This window comes from Nuphar pumila, chromosome 11, assembly GCF_984573655.1.
Source record: "Nuphar pumila chromosome 11, dmNupPumi1.hap1.1, whole genome shotgun sequence".
In the NCBI taxonomy this organism is placed as follows: Eukaryota; Viridiplantae; Streptophyta; class Magnoliopsida; order Nymphaeales; family Nymphaeaceae; genus Nuphar; species Nuphar pumila.
Genome location: NC_143259.1, coordinates 867,702 through 886,267, shown reverse-complemented (window position 1 = coordinate 886,267; position 18,566 = coordinate 867,702). Strand labels below are relative to the sequence as shown.

At 41.6% G+C, this 18,566-nt stretch overlaps 1 protein-coding gene across 2 annotated transcripts; it reads left to right on the top strand.

Moving 5' to 3' along the window:
- Positions 1 to 1,155: 1,155 nt before the first annotated feature.
- On the top strand, positions 1,156 to 14,624 carry LOC149821551 (protein CNGC15b-like). 2 transcript variants are annotated; one of them, XM_089980749.1, is made up of 8 exons: positions 1,156 to 1,280; positions 1,380 to 1,617; positions 2,625 to 3,177; positions 4,636 to 4,848; positions 5,422 to 5,720; positions 5,828 to 5,939; positions 6,061 to 6,297; positions 13,693 to 14,624. In XM_089980749.1, the coding sequence occupies exons 2-8, from the start codon at positions 1,589 to 1,591 to the stop codon at positions 14,395 to 14,397; spliced, it is 2,148 nt and encodes a 715-aa protein (XP_089836875.1). In that variant the 5' UTR covers positions 1,156 to 1,280; positions 1,380 to 1,588; the 3' UTR covers positions 14,398 to 14,624. The 2 variants fall into 2 exon arrangements, with proteins under 2 accessions (XP_089836875.1, XP_089836876.1); XM_089980750.1 differs by lacking the exon at positions 4,636 to 4,848.
- Positions 14,625 to 18,566: the final 3,942 nt, after the last annotated feature.

The window sequence follows — 18,566 nt, the reverse complement described above, 5'->3', positions numbered from 1 at the left end:
GAAGAGTGAAGACAATAATAGCAGTAAAATTCTTTCTGTTTTCTACTAAGAACCAAATTCAGAACAACACAAAGTCCCTTTGTTTTTATTTATGGTATTTAACCACAAAGAAGCAGAGGACATAAGACCCATTTGGGTCATCAAAGATTGGTCCCAATTTGGTAATTCTACGCTTACAAAGATTTAAGGAGGTCGGTGGTTCTGCTGCACCTCGTTTTTCCAAAAGCATGGTCATACCTAAAATCAAGTGAAAGAGAGTCAACTATGAACCCCATCCTATCCCCTGTGTCCTCACCCTCCCACACCTCCACACTGCTCTGTCCAGCAACCATGTTCCTTTGGGCGGGCTTGTAGCTGTAGTACAGCTTCAATCATCTCCCCAACTCTCTCCTTATATTGATGATCACTTTTCTCACAGTCATTTTCCCAACCTTCCCTTTTTGGTTTTCCCAAGCAAAGAAACGTCACCCTCCCTTTCACCAAACATGACCAACCAAGGAAACAAAGTGATTAGGACGATCACAGCAGGGTCAGTGCCCAACCAAACCCACATCTTCTCTGTGATGTGATAACAGTTTCCAAAGAGTGCAAAAATCCCAACCGCTGCATTCCATCTCCTCACATCATTTTCCCTGGATACAACAAAGAACCAGAAAGCAAATTCAAATTCATTCTCATGGTGATCTCGTGAATGGCTCTAAAGAGTGTCACATCCTTCTGTATGAAGAGCAAACAGAAAGTGCTGTCTCAGCCGTTTGAAATGGATCCAAATCCATGAAAAATCTTTTCTTCTGTTTGGTGGGTGGAAAACCCAAACAGAGTCCGTGCTCCCAAGGTGGGTTCGGGGTGTTTAAGCATCAGAGAGAGCATCTAAGTTGTCAATTTCGCAGGGAAAGCGGAGGGAGAGCGTGATTTTCTTCGGTAGGAGTGCCGTGATTCTGCTTTTAGACCCCAGCTGACAGTTGGAGAGTGAGTGAGTTGGTTAATCTTCACCAAAAGGATCTCGGGGTTCGATTCCCCATGACCACCTTTCTTTAAGAAAGGAAAATTAAATGAGAAAGCGTCTGAGAATATGACGGATAGATTCATGGTCTCCAATGGAAGGTTTTCAGTGATGGTGGACCGAAGTGCCTGCAGATGCATAAAGAAGGAGTTCACAGGGAACGGGTCATTTTTTACTTGGGCGTGAGCTCTCTCTCTCTCTCTCTCTCTTTCTCTCTCTCTCTCTCTCTCTCTCTCTCTCGGCTGCATTGATGCCAAAAAGCAGGGAAGCGACTAAGGTAATGAATCCCGTGCTCCCCACCGTTTTCTTTTTGAAGTTAATGAAGATGCAAACCTTTTTGACCAATGAGTGCCATCGAATATTTTTTCTTCCACAGGATACACGCTGAAAGTAGTTCGGACATCAAACACAGGTTGGCAACGTCGAACATCACCCATTCATCTTGGAGAAGGATTCCTAGCCACTCCATGAATTTGTTCATGAAGCAGAGGAACTAGTCGGTTCACACCAAGCTGCTGGTTTTGCGTTGGGGAGCTGCCGATTTGGGGTTCTGTAATTGCAGAAATTAATCCTGGGTAGAACAACATGACCCTGGCCAATTCCAAATCTGTGAGGTTGGTTTTCTTCCTCTCCCCTGTATCAGACTTCTAATCCAACACGAGTTAGGATAGTATTCATGGCTGTGACATTCCTTTTAGTTTTACGATGTGCAGTTGGTTATTATGGGCTGCAAATTAGCCTCTGGCTCGATTCACCTTTAGTTCATAATTGATAACTTGCGTGAGAAATTTGTAAGCATTGTGATCATGATCCTGAGGAAAGCAGTGTCGTGTGATGGGATACGTTTCCAGTTGTTTGCTGCTCATAGTTGTAATATTTCATATCAAGGTAGCAGGGATGTATCTGACAAGAAAACTTTCAAAAAGGAAATAAAACCAATGCGTGTTAAATAGATAAAAATTTCTATTAAACCTTTGTACGACAAAGAAGGGCATTGCACAAGGAAAAGAAACTTGCATCTTAGGTACATTAACAATGTATTCCAGTGGAAATTGGAATTCTGGATCTGTTGTTGGCTTTCTAGGAAGTTGGTTTTTCATTTCCTAGTAACACTGATTATCATATATAAGTTCAAAATATTGCAACTATAAAATATTCTCAGAAGAAAGTTATGATGTTTGTGGATTAATTAACCTGGCGATATAATTCAGTTTATGCTGTTTACTGGTCTCTATTTATCAGTCATTTTCAATTTCAGAATAGTTGTGCTGTTTCTCTTGTAGAAAATTTACCTGCATCTGAAGAAAAATACATGCTTTATCTGTATTAAAAGGAAAAAGAAAAAGCTACCTCTGCTTGTCTGACAATTAAAAATTTCTAAAGAATAGTCCATAAGCCTTCTATTCCAAATAAGGAGCAAAGTTCAGTGGTATTTCCTTGGACCATCATGAATTAGAAAGCATTTAAGTCAATGAAATACATGGCATATGTGACTTAGCAAGCCTAGGAACTATATGCAAATTCTTTTGGCAATGCACATAACTGATAATTGCAAGTTTCATATGCGATCATAGTTTTCAAATTGCATTATCATACTTTTGAAGAATTACACTCTTTCCAGATTTCAAGATGATCCTGAAGCTGCAGATTTGACAAGATGCAAGTCAGATAGCATGGTTAAGCTCACATTCAGAATAGATGGGACACAAATACCAGCATCGAGTTCTAAGAAGGTTGATCAGCAAGGTCTCAAAAGCACAGGAAAGTCATTGAAATCTAAAGTACTGTCCAGGGTGTTTTCTGAGGATTATGAAAGGGTGAGAAGAAAGATATTGGATCCTAGAGGCACTCTAGTGCAACGTTGGAACAAGGTTTTTCTAGTAGCCTGTTTAGTTTCTCTGTTTGTGGATCCCCTGTTCTTCTACTTGCCAGGTGCTGCTGGAGTATGTGTAGAAATAGATTACCCCCTTGAGGTTGCCCTCACAGTGGTGCGCACAATAGCAGATGTCTTTTATGTGATTCAAATTTTTATTCGCTTCCGAACAGCATATGTTGCCCCTTCATCTCGTGTATTTGGCAGAGGTGAACTTGTCATCGAACCTTCCAAAATTTCCTCAAGGTATCTACAAAGGGAATTCTGGATTGACCTTATTGCTGCATTACCACTCCCGCAGGTAGGCAATAGGACAATTACATTTTCTCTTTTATGAAAAGTGCAAGATTTTTTTCCCCTTGGAAGTTATCTGCTTGACAGAAAGTTTGTTAAAAACATGAAGCATCTCCAGCATGTCACAGCCATCCTCTGTTTTGCGTCATCATATGCAAAAAAGTTTTTGATGTTAATTTCAAAGGAAGTCTTTCATAGGTGATGCTAATGCTTGCTATATTATCACAGTAGCAGATTTCACTGGCATTGTTTGACAGTAGATGATAGGCATGATCTGTAAGGATCACTCAGTACAAAATTTGGAGTAAAAATGGTTGGACACAAAAAACTAAAGAAGTTAACTGAATTTACAAACTCAGAGGTAATTTAGCTGGCACAGAATGCAGCTGTTGAAATATTTGATTTTCATCCTAGTCTAATAGGGTTTGCGTAGGTTTGCAATATGAGAAAATATGAAATACAAACTTTCATTCGTTGAGAAACAACTACAGACCTACAAATTACTAAGCAATTGAAAGTTCATGAAAATGGTCGAGGAATCAGAGCATTGAGTGAAGTGTCTGTCCAGGGGCGTAGCTAGGATTCATGTGAGGGGGGGGGGGGGGGGGGCAAACAGGGGTGTAGGAAAAAAAAATTTATTTGTGTGATAGTCGGGGGTTGGGGGGCAGCGCCCCCAAAAAATTTTTTTTTTGAGATAAAATAAAAAATGGCTACAATTATTAATAAAAATCTATTTCATATGGACAAATCAAACTATTTGCTGCAGTCAGGGCTGCGCTAGGACTGGGCTGGGCTAGAAAATGGATAAAAATCTATTTCATATGGAATCAGGGCAGGGCTAGGACTGGGCTTTTAAATTTATTTATTTTTTAACTGTTTGGGGAGGCAGGACTGGGCTACAGCCCAGTCCTGCCCCCCCCCCCCCCTAGCTACGCCCCTGTGTCTGTCATCATCAGCTGGTTAGAATGATTAGAAATCAAGCAGAGAATGCAGCACTGATCCTGCATATCAGAGACCGTGGCTAATAACCTGGAATCGCTGCCCTTGACCCATAGCCCTGGTGATCATGAGGGCATTGTTAGATAAATATGAATCCTCAATAAAATGATTACATAAACCCGTGCAAAAGATCTTGGTTGCAGCACCTAGTGGTGGTTAACTTTTAAATCACATGTTTTCAAGCTAGACACCACAGACCCTGGTTCCACCTAAGAAAGGTTTCTGGTAACTCATAGCTTGCCATAAGAGGTGCACTCTATCATAGTCATATAAATGAATTCCTAGTTAATATGATCATAGAGAGATCACATTGCACCTCAAATGTTGATAACATTAGTTGCTCCTACTTGGCTATTTTTGTGAGTAAACCAATTGCCATATGCCTTAATCTCTTGCATCAACCATTTAAATAATTGTTTGCGTGGTCACTTATACCAACCCTTCAAATCTTTGTCTTATCTTTCAGGTTTTGATATGGGTTGTAATAACCAACTCGGATGGCTCCACGCTGATTAATACAAAAAATGCACTTCGCTTCATTGTCTTATTTCAATATCTCCCTAGGCTATTTTTGATTGTCCCACTGTCATCTCAAATCGTGAAGGCAACTGGTGTTGTAACGGAGACAGCATGGGCTGGTGCCGCTTATAATTTGATGCTGTACATGCTGGCAAGCCATGTAAGAAATTCAACTACAATTTCTTATAGCTTCCGAAGTCTTTACATAAACATCAATGAATTTTCTCCTTTTTCTTTTACAATTTCTTTCCTGCTAAGCCACTTGCGAAAGCAATTGTTAACCTGCATCTCATATCATAGCTTCCATGAGTGCATAAAACCTTTTTCTTAAAGTAGTTAAGCTAGAAATGCTTACCGTAATTTATGTTGATTAATAACTTGATAACACTTCAGATCGGAATACCGAAGCAGTTTTGATGGTCACTCTTGAACCACTAAATGTAAATATATGGTGCTTTATTTGGTCAGTGCTTGACACTAGGGCATTCACCATGATTTGAGAATAGGCAATATCTGTTCTATATTACGTTAGATTACAGAAAAAATCCATGCTATTACATTGTGAACTTCAATACTGGTAATTTTCATAGGGCAGTTTTCAGATCTTCCCTGAATTGGATATCTTTGGATACACTGTTTCCAGATATAATGCATCTTCAACATTAGTAAATTAGTCATTGGATTGTTATGTGGATTCATGTTTGGTTTTACATATGAATGCTGAATCTCACAGGTGCTAGGAGCCTCTTGGTACCTCCTCGCAATCGAGCGCGACGTGTCATGCTGGGAAAGGGTATGCAATACTCAAGGTCCATGCCAATACAGATTCTTGGACTGCCGAAGGATGGGCAAAAGCATGGAAGCTTCCAGACAGTTCTGGGTTCAATCCAGTAACGTCACACAGTTATGCAATCCAAGCAATGGTTTTTACGAGTATGGGATCTACGGAAATGCGTTGGACTCGGGAGCAACATCTTCCAAGTTCTTCAACAAGTACTTCTACTGCCTCTGGTGGGGCCTCCAGAACCTCAGGTCAAATTCCAACCATTGGACACAGACAAATTTTCATGTATTTCACTCTGTATAATATTCCTCATGCAATTCTTCTGACAAGAGGAAAGGGTTCATAAACCATGCAGCTGTTTGGGACAGAACCTTCAGACAAGCACTTACGTGGGAGAGATAAGCTTCGCAATTCTGATTGCGGTTCTCGGCCTTGTGCTCTTTGCTTTGTTGATCGGGGACATGCAAGTAAGTCCATGTCTTTTTTTTTGAGGGAAAGATGAAATTAAGAGACCATCTTGTTAGTAAGTAATCTTACTCGTTTCATTCCTCTGTTTATGTACATTGGGATCTACGGAAATGTGTGCAGACGTACCTGCAGTCGACGACGGTGAGGCTGGAGGAGTGGAGGATCAAGAGGACGGACACGGAGGAGTGGATGCAGCACAGGCAGCTGCCACCGGAGCTGAAGCAGAGCGTGCGCAAATACGACCAGTACAAGTGGGTGGCCACGCGAGGGGTGGACGAGGAGGCCATCCTCAAGGGCCTCCCCGTCGACCTGCGTCGCGACATCAAGCGCCACCTCTGCTTCGACCTCGTCAAACGAGTGAGTTAGTCTTACTTACTAGCTACTCTTTCTCTCCCTACCGTAGTGATGTAACCTCTCGACGAGGATCAAACTAAGTTACGACGACTACTACTACTACTCGCTAATTCTAAGCTACCATGAAAACTAAGGAAAATAAATTCAATTAAATAAAATAATAATAATTCTTCAGCAACCAAACGTACAACGGTACAAGATCCCTACAAGACCTATTTATATAAGAAACCACCAACAAACCCTAAACTAAGACGGACCTTAGATAGATCCAAAGTTCAATGATAGTCCCAAACAAAAAATAAATAAATAAATAATAAACTAAAATATAATAACTTGATAACTTGGAACCGAATGGACCACAGATCCTTAATAGCCCTCCACCTTCTTCTTGCCTTCTTATTCTTTGGGGATTGGTCCTACTGCATCATTCTCCTTGAGTTAGGAAGAGTTCGGTTCCAATAAACTAAGGGATAATCCAGCAATGCATGAGGTTTCATATATCTTCTGGACCAATGCAAATAACATCTTCTTGTTCAGCCTTCTCCTACTCCCCGTCTGCGTCCACGTTTCCGTCCTGCTCGATGGAAATGGATACACTTGGTTATAGTTGGGCACTGTGCAGCAAGGTGTCCCATCTCATCCCATCGCAACAGAAACAACGTTGCCCTGCCTTCGCTCGGCCTAGGGTGTTGAAAGCATGCATGACCCAAGTCGTCAACTCATGGTGGCTTTTGATTCATTTGACCCGTAATCTTCTCATCACCAGAAGTTTCTCCCCGGGTTGGAGGAGCGTCTTTAGACCAAGACTGTGAATCCAATGTGCTACGTCGACGAACACGCTCTTTTTTGTGTGTTTGTTCCACATTAACAGTGTGGTGATAGGTATGTATGGTAACACAATCAAATCTCTCTGAAATATAAGCCCTTGAGTTCAGAAATATAACTTGCTACCTTATGCGCTTTTGGTCTCGGTCACTCCTATATACAAGTCGATGGAATTTTGTTGTATATTCTCTGACTAGCTTTACCCCTTGACGAAGCTGGATGTATTGTTTGTGGACCTGTTGGGTATAATTAAGAGGAACAAACTAGGACACCCTACGGTTTGGAAAGGGTCCCATGGTTGCAGGAAACGCCCAGAAGAGCAAAGGTCACCCCCCGTCCGGTACGTAGCCAGCCAGCGTCCAATGACCAGGTTGTGTTGGCTACCGGTGAGACTGCGCCTCATGAGGAGCGGCACATGATGTGCAGGGGCACCAGACCTTGATTGATTTGGTTAGCCGAAAAAGTGACAATGTTGGTCGTTGAAAGCTCCAACTCCGTTGATGTCTGGTTGTGATAAGTTTGAGTCTAATCCACCATGTTTAGGGTTTCAGGAGTCATATCAGAATTGTGTGCCGCACGACTCAACAATTCGACCCCTGTTACCCATCTTTCTTTTCCTTTCCTTTCCTTTGATTCGATGAATACATCAATCAAGTCCATCTTTTCAGTCGCTCGATCTATTCTGGCAAATTCCAAGTCTACCTTGCTCTCGAGATGATCCATGCAGCTCTCTCTCAAGATTGTCTGACACCTCAATCAACGATGAAAGAGAAACCACTATCTGATACCAACTTAATACAACCTTGTTAAGAAATCAGCGAACAAGGAAAAAAAGAAAGATGCCAAACAATGAAACAAGAGGTACGTGGTTCGGCCAATTGGCCTACGTCCACAGGGCAAAACAAAGGTCTTCTTTCTTTTATATCTTTTACAGAACCCATGTAACAAGTATAAATACTTGTGCTCAGGAAAAAACGGATGGAGAAGTGGAAACGATTCAACAAAAGGTAATTGTAGAAAAAGGATAATAAATAAAAGGAAAAAATGGTTCATGGATGAGGGAAACAGTGGATATGAAACGGTTGATGGATAAATACGTGCGGTTTTCTAATACTCCCTCTCAAGTTGGGCGACAGATATCTATTTGCCCCAACTTGCTAACGTTCAACCAATGTTTTTCCCGAGCAAGAGCTTTAGTGAAGATGTCAGCAACTTGGTCTTCACTTCGAACATGAGGAGTCCAGATTTTCTTCTTTTGAATCTTTTCACGAATGAAGTGGCAATCAACTTCTATATGTTTTGTTCTTTCATGAAAAACGGGATTGGCACCTATATATATGGCTGCTTGATTATCACATCGCAGCTCCATGGGCGAGTTGACTTCAAATCCCATATCCATTAATAATGCTTTTACCCAGATAAGTTCACAGGCACATAATGTCATTGCTCTATATTCGGCCTCCGCACTGGATCATGCAACAACATGCTGTTTTTTACTTTTCCATATGACAAGGTTGCCGCCGACCATGATACAAAAACCTGAAGTGGATCTTCGATCATTCGGATCTCCTGCCCAGTCTGCATCAGCGTTTCCAACCACGACGAATGATTGATTCCTTTTTAACAGAATACCCTTTCCAGGAGTCCCTAGATTCTATGAGCAACTTCAAGGTGAACAGTGTAAGGCTGGTGCATGAATTAGCTAATGGTACCGACTGCGAAAGTAATATCAGGTCTGGTCACAGTCAGATAGATGAGGCGCCCAATCAGTCTTTGAAAACTCGTCTTATCCTTAAGAGGTTGCCCTTCTTCTTTTCGAATCTTGTGGTTTTGATCCATAGGAGTGTCGGCAGGCTTAGAATCAAGCATATTGGTTTCTTTGAGGAGGTCAAGAGCGTACTTTCTCTGACAAATAAATATCCCTTCCTTAGAGTGCGCAACTTCAATTCCTAAGAAGTAACGAAGCTTACCTAAGTCCTTTATCTCGAACCTTCGATGAAGAAACTCTTTAACCTGTCTAATGAACAATTCATCATCTTCTGTGAGAATAATATCATCAACATAAGCCAGCAAAATGGTAGTACCGGTATCCTTATGAGCAATAAAGATTGAGTAATTGGCAGTGCTTTTTTTAAAACCAATTTCTCTGAGAGCTTGTCTAAGCTTGAAGAACCAAGCATGCGAGGATTGTTTGAGACCATAAATGGCTTTTTTTAATTTACAGACCATACCTTATTCCCGTCTATAGCCAGGAGGCAACTCCATGAAAACTTCTTCTTCTAACTCACCATGTAAGAAGGCGCTTTTTGACATCAAGTTGATGAATTTGCCAATTTTTGTTGGCAGCAACAGAAAGAAGAATTCGTATAGAATTCATCTTGGCAACTGGGGCAAAAGTTTCGTTATAATCGATTCCCTCAGTTTGGGTATAACCCTTAGCAACGAGTCTGGCTTTATATCTCTCAACTGTCCCATCACTATGGTGTTTAATTTTATAGACCCAATGACATCCAACAGGTTTTTTTCCTTCTGGCAATGGCACAACTTCCCAAGTCTTATTCTTTTTAAGGGCTTCGAGCTCCTCTGTCATGACTTTTCTCCAACGGGTGTCGGTTTTGGCTTCTTGGTAGGAGTTGGGTTCATGAAGAGAATATATTTTGGCAAGAGTGGCGACATAGCTTGGTGATAAATGATCAAGGTTGAGGTATTTTTCAATTGGATAAGGAGTGGATGTTGAAGCACTATAGGTGTAAAAATCCTTGAGTCGAGTGGAAGGTATGGATACACGAGTACTTCGTCTGGGCTCGATTTGGTCTGATTGTGAAGTGGAGTATGAGGTATCGGTATTAGGGGGTCTCACTATTGGGAATGACGCCAGTAGCACTATGAGTGTCGACATTGTGGGGATCAAGTTTAGGATGACCACTGGTATTAGGCGACTTAAGGAAGTTGAGGGTGTTATCAACCGACTGAATGTTGGGTAGTGTTAGACTGTATTGATTCCAATCTAATCTACACTATCTTACCACGATCGGGTTCAAAGAAGGCTTCTCTTTCAAAGAATTTCACATCTCTAGATATGTATATTTTGGAACTTTCAGGTTCAAGACACTTGTAGCCCTTTTTGATGTTGGAATATCCTAAAAATATGCACTTAAGGGCCCACTTTTTAAATTTGTTTCTCAGTCCTGCTTGAACGTGTACACAACACTTACATCCAAAGACGCGAGTATGAGATAAGGATATAGGCTTGTTAAGAAGCATTTTCATGGGAATCTCATCCTGAATATTGCTGCTGGGTAGGCGATTTATCATATAACAAGCCGTGGCAATGGCCTCTGTCCAATAAATAGGGGGCATATTCATGTGAAACATCAATGACCGGGCTACGTTAAGGAGGTGCCTATTTTTTCGCTCTGCCACTCCATTCTGCTGGGGCGTCCCAGCACAAGAATTTTGAGGAACAATACCATGCTCATCCATAAAATTTTTCATAGTGAGGTTGATGAACTCACCACCATTATCTGAGCGCACCCTTTTAATTTTGCCACCATACTGTACTTGGATCATACGATAGAAGGTTTTGAAAACTTTAGGAACTTCATCCTTCCCCTTTAAAAAATAGATCCATGTCACCCGAGACTTATCATCAATAAACGTGATATAGTATTTGTAACCCATGTAAGAGTCAACGGGTGCTGGGCCCCAAACGTCGGTATGAACCAAATCAAAAAATATGTCACTTCTATTTTCTGATAATTGAAAAGGCAATCTAGTAGATTTAGCAAACTCACAAGCATCACAAGCATGCATCATCAAAGGTAAATCAGGAAATAAACTATGCACCACACAGTTAGATGGGTGCCCAAGTCTAAAGTGCCATAAATCAACCATGTTTTCTTGGCAAGCAGTCATTCCTCTGTCATGTGAGTCAAGAATGTATAGTCCATTACATTCATATCCTCTACCAATCTCCTTCTTCGTCAGGGTGTCCTGGAAAATAACACCTTTAGAAGAGAAAATAGCAATACAATTTAGCTCTTTAGTAATCTTGCTGACAGACATTAAACTTGAAGGAAAACGTGGCACATATAAAACGCCGAATGGTTTGTCATGATCCAAAAAATGTGAAGTTCTGATTCCTTGAACAGGAACTGACGTGCCATCGACTATAAACACAGGTCTATTAAGGGATAATTGGATATTAGTAGCATGTTCAAGTTTGCCCGTCATGTGATTGGTGGCTTCTGTGTCAACTATCCATCCCTGGTGTTCTTTTCCAGTGAGAAAGGCAAGATAGTTACCTTTAGGTGCATCCTTATCAACGGTTGGCAGTTGCGTAGTGGCTAAGTGAGCTTTGCTCATTTGTTGGAAAACTTTTGCAAGTTCTTCCATAGTAACGGTTTGGGCTATCTCACGCTTTGTGCTTTGCATATTATCACGTGCGGGTCTTCCCGTGAGCTCCCAACACCTATCGCGGGTATGTCCAAGCTTCTTGCAATAGTTGCACTTGAACCTGGATCACATTCTGGATTTTTCGGTATTGTTGTCTTTCTCCCTTTTGTTGTGGGCTATAGCAGTCTGCACTGAGAGATTACTGGAAATCGAATTAGCCTGAAATGCCATTTTTTCTGGTTCATTATCAGTTACCTTAATGCTGGGCTGCATGACTTTTCATCTTGCTTGTTCTCGCTGGATGATGGAGCAAACTGTGTTGAAGGAGGGTAATGGTATGGTCATCAGAATATGGCTTCGGATGGCATCATAATCATCATGAAGACCGGCAAGTAAACCAAATACTTTATCCTCCTCTACACGTTGTCTTGCAATGTCAGGATCATGGGTAGTTGGACGATACTGGGTTAATTCATCCCATAGGCCTCTAAACGTACCAAGGTACTCATGGAAAGACTTTGTATCCCATTTGAGAGACGCAATCTCACGCTGAAGTTGATATACTCGAGCCAAATAATTCTTTACGCCATAGACTTCTTGTAGAGTTTTCCAGATCTCTCGAGCAGTTTCCAAAAACAGGAAACTCTCGGCGATGTGTGGATCCATGGAATTCAGTAACCATGACATCACTAGATGGTTTCCAGACTCCCAATCTTCATATTTCGGATCTTCCTTGCTTGGGGGCTGAATCTTACCATTGACATAACCCAACCTAGATTTTCCACTCAAAAATAAAGTAGCAGCCTTTGCCCATCCAACGTAATTGGAGCCATTCAAGGGGATCGTAGTGATTTTGAGGGTTGAATTTTGTTCTGCAACAACAACCTTGGTTGACTCACTGTGAACTGGGGTGGACCCGTCTGTCATGGTGAAAATGGAAGCAAAGGCTCAACAGGCTCAATGTGGCTCTGATACCATGTTAAGAAAGCTGCGAACAAGGAAAAAAAGAAAGATGCCAAACAATGAAACAAGAGGTACGTGGTTCGGCCAATTGGCCTATGTCCAGAGGGCAAAACAAAGGTCTTCTTTTTGTTATATCTTTTACAGAACCCATGTAACAAGTATAAATACTTGTGCTCAGGAAAAAACGGATGGAGAAGTGGAAACGATTCAACAAAAGGTAACTGCAGAAAGGGGATAATAAATAAAAGAAAAAAACGGTTCATGGATGAGGGAAACTGTGGATATGAAACGGTTGATGGATGAATACGTGCGGTTTTCTAATAAACCTCTCAACGAGGTTACGAAGATCAAACTACATTACAACTACTACTCGCATTCTACGCTACCATGAAAACTAAGGAAAATAAATTCAATTAAATCAAGAAAAATAATAATTCTTCATCAACCAACCCTACAAGATCCCTACAAAACGTATTTAAAGGAGAACACCAACAAACCCTTACCTAAGACGGATCATTCAAAGTTTAATAATAGTTCCAAACAACAAAAATAAATAAAACTAAAATCTAATAACTTGATAACTTGGATCTGAATGGATCCCGAATTCTTGCTACATAAAAGCTTCAGAAGTGAGAAACTCTGTGCTTCCTGAAAACGAGGGAAAGCTTTGGGAAAACCCACTTTGAAAAATACGACAAACTCCATTTCCACCTTCTCTTGGTTTCTGAAATCGATTTTCTTTTGTTTCTTTAGCCTCTCTTATTTCTTGTCACTTTCTACTTGTTTTTCCCTAATTTTTATGTTTTTCATATTAAAAATTTATAATTTTTTAATAACAAGTTTACATGCTGGTTTTATATGATTTTTATAATTGTGTTCATGTGCTTCCAATTACTTTCTCTGTGTTTTCTTTTCATTTTTCGTGTGTTTGAATAATAATACTACTTTTTTTTTAGCATTTGCTTTTACTTCACTCATCGCTTCTCGTATCTATTTAGTATTTTTGTAAATATACTCCTTACGGTCGCATTCATCACATTTGTGACTATGTGACAAAGATACACGTACGACTCAACAGGCGACCAGACATCGACATGTGCAGAGTTCGATTGTTTTTTAAAACTAAATGCGCAAAATTTTTTAGTTTTCTAACCAAGCAAGAAAAACATAAGAGATCTGATTCGGGTCCGGGGCAACCGGCGTTTGCAAGAACAGGTGCCTCTCTTCGACTCGATGGACGCCAGGATGCTGGACGCGATCTGCGAGCGGCTCAAGCCGGCGCTGTGCACCAGCAGGACCTGCCTGGTCCGGGAGGGTGACCCGGTGAACGAGATGCTGTTCGTGATCAGGGGCCACCTGGAGAGCTACACCACCAATGGGGGGCGGACCGGGTTCTTCAACTCGTGCAGGCTGGGGCCCGGCGACTTCTGTGGGGAGGAGCTGCTGACGTGGGCTATAGACCCGCGGCCCAGTGTCGTTATCCTGCCGTCGTCCACCCGTACCGTGCGGGCGCTGGACGAGGTGGAGGCCTTCGCCCTCCGGGCCGACGACCTCAAGTTCGTCGCCGCCCAGTTCCGGCGGCTCCACAGCAAGCAGCTGCAGCACAAGTTCCGCTTCTACTCCCACCAGTGGCGCACCTGGGCCGCTTGCTTCATCCAGGCCGCCTGGCGCCGCTTCAAGAAGCGCCGGGCCGTCGCCAAGCTCCGGTGGAGGGAGAGCTTCTCCGAGACCTCCGATGCACAGCCGGAGACGCCACCTGCCCTCGGCATGGCGGTCTTCGTTGCCACCCGGTTGGCAGCGAGTGCCAGGTGGAGCGCGGCGGCGTTCCGTGGCAGTGGGCCTGAGTCGCCTCCAGGCAGCATCGTTGCTGTGCAGAAGCCCAGGGATCCTGACTTCTCGGTTGAGGAAGAGGAAGACTGACACAAGGAATTGCTTTCATTCTTGGTGATACAGAGACACAGTGAAGGAGTTTGTGCAGTTCCAGTTACAAAGACTAAGTGGTTAGTGGGTGGGAGTGTAAAAAGAAGTTGGTTTCCTTTTTTTTTTTTGCGTTTCTTCTTTTCCTTCATGTTTAGGAGAGGGGAATGGTGGAAACCAGGGTGCATTTTACGTAGTTCCACATGTTAATGAATGGTGGGTTCTATAGCGTTTGCTTTGTTCCTGTACTCCTTGTGTCTTGTATGGCCACGAATACAGGAACCGATGGAAGCACCGAATGCGTATCAACACCATCGTCGTCATCAAGCCTTAATTATCCCAAGTACATGCTCGGCTCAAGCCAATCAACACCATTTAATGAAGGCGTAAAGAAAAAGAGAATAGCCGAAGCAAAGAATCTTATAAAATTGGATGAGAAACAATGGACACAATGAACGTATATATAATAAAAATAAATTACATGGTTTCTTCTAGAATACCAAAGCTACATTTGGTTAATCTGATAACCATGATAGAGTTTCGGTATATACAGAATACTACAGTATTCGGTATACTGTGATAACAAGGATACCGACTGTATTCGGTATACCGTGATAATAGGGATACCGAATACAGTGTTCTTTTACTTCCCCTCTAGTTAGAGCGGACTGATTGAGGATGCCCAACTTGGTCTTAAGAGGCATGAAGTGATCAGTGCCAAGGGCCTTGGTGAAGAGATCCGCATAATGTGAATGTGGAGGAACAAAACAGGTTTTAATCAGATCACTCTGAATTTTTCTCACAGAAGATGACAATCTTTTTTGACATGCTTAGTGCACTCATGATAGACTGGATTTGCGGCAATGTGAAGTGCTGCTTGGTTGTCGCAATACAATGTCATGGGTTGGGAGTGACTGATACCGAGATCCATCAACAAGTAATTGATTCATGTGAGTTTGCATCATGCTAAGGTCATAGACAGATACTCGGCTTCAGTCGAGGAGTGAGATACGATGGACTATTTTTTAGTCTTTCACAAAATGGGGATGGATTGTTTTTTAGTCTTTCACAAAATGGGGTTGTCTCTAATCATAATACAATAACCGGATGTGGACATGCGAGTGATCGGCCAGGAGGCCCAATCGAAATCGCAATAACCAATCACGTGAATGCTGCTTGCATAAGACATTAAAATCCTTTCCCCAAGGCAACTTTTGATATATCGAAGGACTCGAATAGCGGTGTCCATATGCGGTTGTTGCAGCCGACTGTTGAATTGGCTTAGAATATTTACCGCAAAGACTATATCTGGATGGGTTATGGTGAGATATAACAAGCGACCCACCAGACATTTGTACGATCCCGGGTTGTCCAATAAGGCGCCATCTTCATGATTAAGCTTGATATGGGATTCTATCGGTGATTTTCTTGGTTTTGCTCCAAAGAATCCCATGTCCTGAAGAATATCAAGAGTATACTTACGCTGAGATAAGAAGATGCCATTCTTGGATGTAGCAATTTCAATATCCAGAAAGTATTTTAAACGTCTGATGTCTTTCAGTCGAAATTGATGATTTATGTGTACTTTGAGTTTCTTGATGTAGGTGAGATCATCTCCTGCAATAATAATATCGTCCACATAAACCAGAACAAAGATGTGTGCTCCGTTAGTGGCCTTTGAAAAAAATAGTAATCAGCCTTAAACTGAGCAAAACCTTCTTAGAGCATATAATAAGAAAGTTTAGCAAACCAGTTTCGAGAAGATTGTTTAGGACAGTACAATGACTTATGCAACTTGCAAACGTTATGCTCCCCGTGAACCAAAAAACTTGGTGGAAAATTCATGTATACCTCTTCATTGAGATTCCCATGTAAAAAGGCGTTGTTAACGTCTATTTAATGTATATGCCAATGCCTTATTGCTAAAATAGCTATCAAGCATCAGATGGTGACCAGTTTGGCAACTGGAGCAAAAGTCTCATTATAATCTAATCCTTCAATCTGAGTGTAGCCTTTGGCCACGAGGCAGACTTTATGTCTTTTAATAGAGTCGTCAGAATGATATTTTATTTTGTACACCCATTTGCATCCAACAAGGTGTTTTCCAGTGGGTAAATCCATAATCGACCAGGTGTGGTTTTCTTTCAATGCCCTAATCTCTGCAGTCATGGCATCACGCCAATACTGGAACTTCATGGCTTGGGAGAAGGTTTTGGGTTCTTGACATTGAGAAATAGCACCTAAAAAGACACGGTGTCCCTGAGAGAAGCGATCATACCTTATGACTTTGGATAATTCATGATTTGTGTCATGGGCCTTTTCTCTCGCATCAGTTGATTGGAGTATGGGAGCAATGGTATACCAACTGTAGTCCTTGAGGTGAAGTAGCGGTTGTCAGTTTCTTTCAGATCTTCGGACTTGAATGGGCTCAACACTGTCAGGAATGGAATCGAAGTGAATGGATGCAGGTGTCTCATCGACAGGACTTTCATTGGATTCTTAAGTCTTGCAGGACTGAGTCTCAAAAAAAGAAGTGGGTAGGATACTCCCCTTTTCTTCATTTGGAGTTTTGTGATCTTGAAAAGGAAAAATGTTTTCATAAAACTTGACATCTCGACTGACAAAAATTTGTTGTGTTTCAAGATCATACACATGTTATCTCACTTGACCATATGGGTATCCTATAAACACTCCTTTGCAGGCGCATTTGTCAAATTTGTGAGAGTAATAGATATTATGATCATAGCATAGACATCCAAAAACTCGAAGATGTTCATAAGTCAGGTTTTTTTATGTAGTAACTCGCAAGGTGTTTTCCCAAATAATGGTTTTGAAGGAATGCGATTAATGATGTATGCAGTCGTTAAAACAAATTCTCCCCAAAACTTAATAGGTAGGAAAGCTTGAAACCGCAAGGCCCTAGCAACATTGAGCAAATTTTTGTGTTTGCATTCGACCACACCATTTTGTTGGGGGGTCGCAACACAACTATCTTAATGCTCAACACCCTTTTTTCTCAAAAAAAATTTTCATGTCGTTTGAAAAAAACTCAGTTCCATTGTCAGATCTAAGACTAAAAATTTTACTGTTGAATTGATTTTCAATAATAAAGAAAAAAATTGATCTGAACTATGGTTTCGGATTTATACTGCATAAGGTGAACCCATATGGTCTTGGAATAATCGTCAATAATGGTTAAAAAATACTATGCTCCGGATAATGAGGTGGTTTGGTATAGGGATGGAAATAGATTGGGGCGGGGGCGGGGGACAAGGTCTCCACCCCCGCCCCGTCTCAAGATTAGAACCTCCATCCTCACCTCCAACCCCGCACGAGGATGGATTTTAACCTCCACCCTTGCCTTCATCCTCATTTCATGTCCTCCATCCCCAGTTCAAACGGGGATGAGGCAGGGCGGGGCCCCATTTCCCCATAGTCTATTGCCATCCTTTAGAAGGACTGAAGATGGGGCAGAGCAGGGACGGAGCGGGGCAGAAAAAAGTGTAAGTTCATCCCCGCCTCCATCCCCGTTTCATACCCTTCATCCCTGGTCCAAATGGGGCGAGGCGGGCCCCCTCTTTCCCCCAGTCCACTGCCATCCCTAGTTTGGTATCCTCACCAAATGTCACAATGGATAAGTTGAAAAGGCTTTGATGAAGCAATGGATTCGCTAGAAAATGAAAGTCGGGTTTGTTTAGTTTTGTGGCACATGTCACAATGATCATGGAAAACATAACCATGCAGTCTTTGATTATTTATGAGAATTTGCAATCTAGCATTCGAAAGATGTCCAAGACATAAATGCCAAATATTAGAATCAAAAGAAGAAGTATTCAGAGAAAGGTTATCACTAGTCTCAAAAACGTAAAGACCATCATGTTGCTTACCCACTTCAATTTTCGTCTTTGAGAGATGGTCCTCAAAAAATACAATAATCATGACAAAAAACAATGTCACATTTGAGGTCTTGAATCAAGTTACTCACAGAGATAAGGTTAAACTTAAATTTTGGGACAAAAAGGACACTTGATAGGAAAAAAATTGGTGCCAACTGAACACTACCCATGTGAGTGGCATGTGTAAAGGAGTCGTTTGGCAATCCAATAGGAGAAAAAATGGTGGTCTTAGGGTACATTAAATTTGACAAAGAATTGGTAATGTGGTTTGTTGCA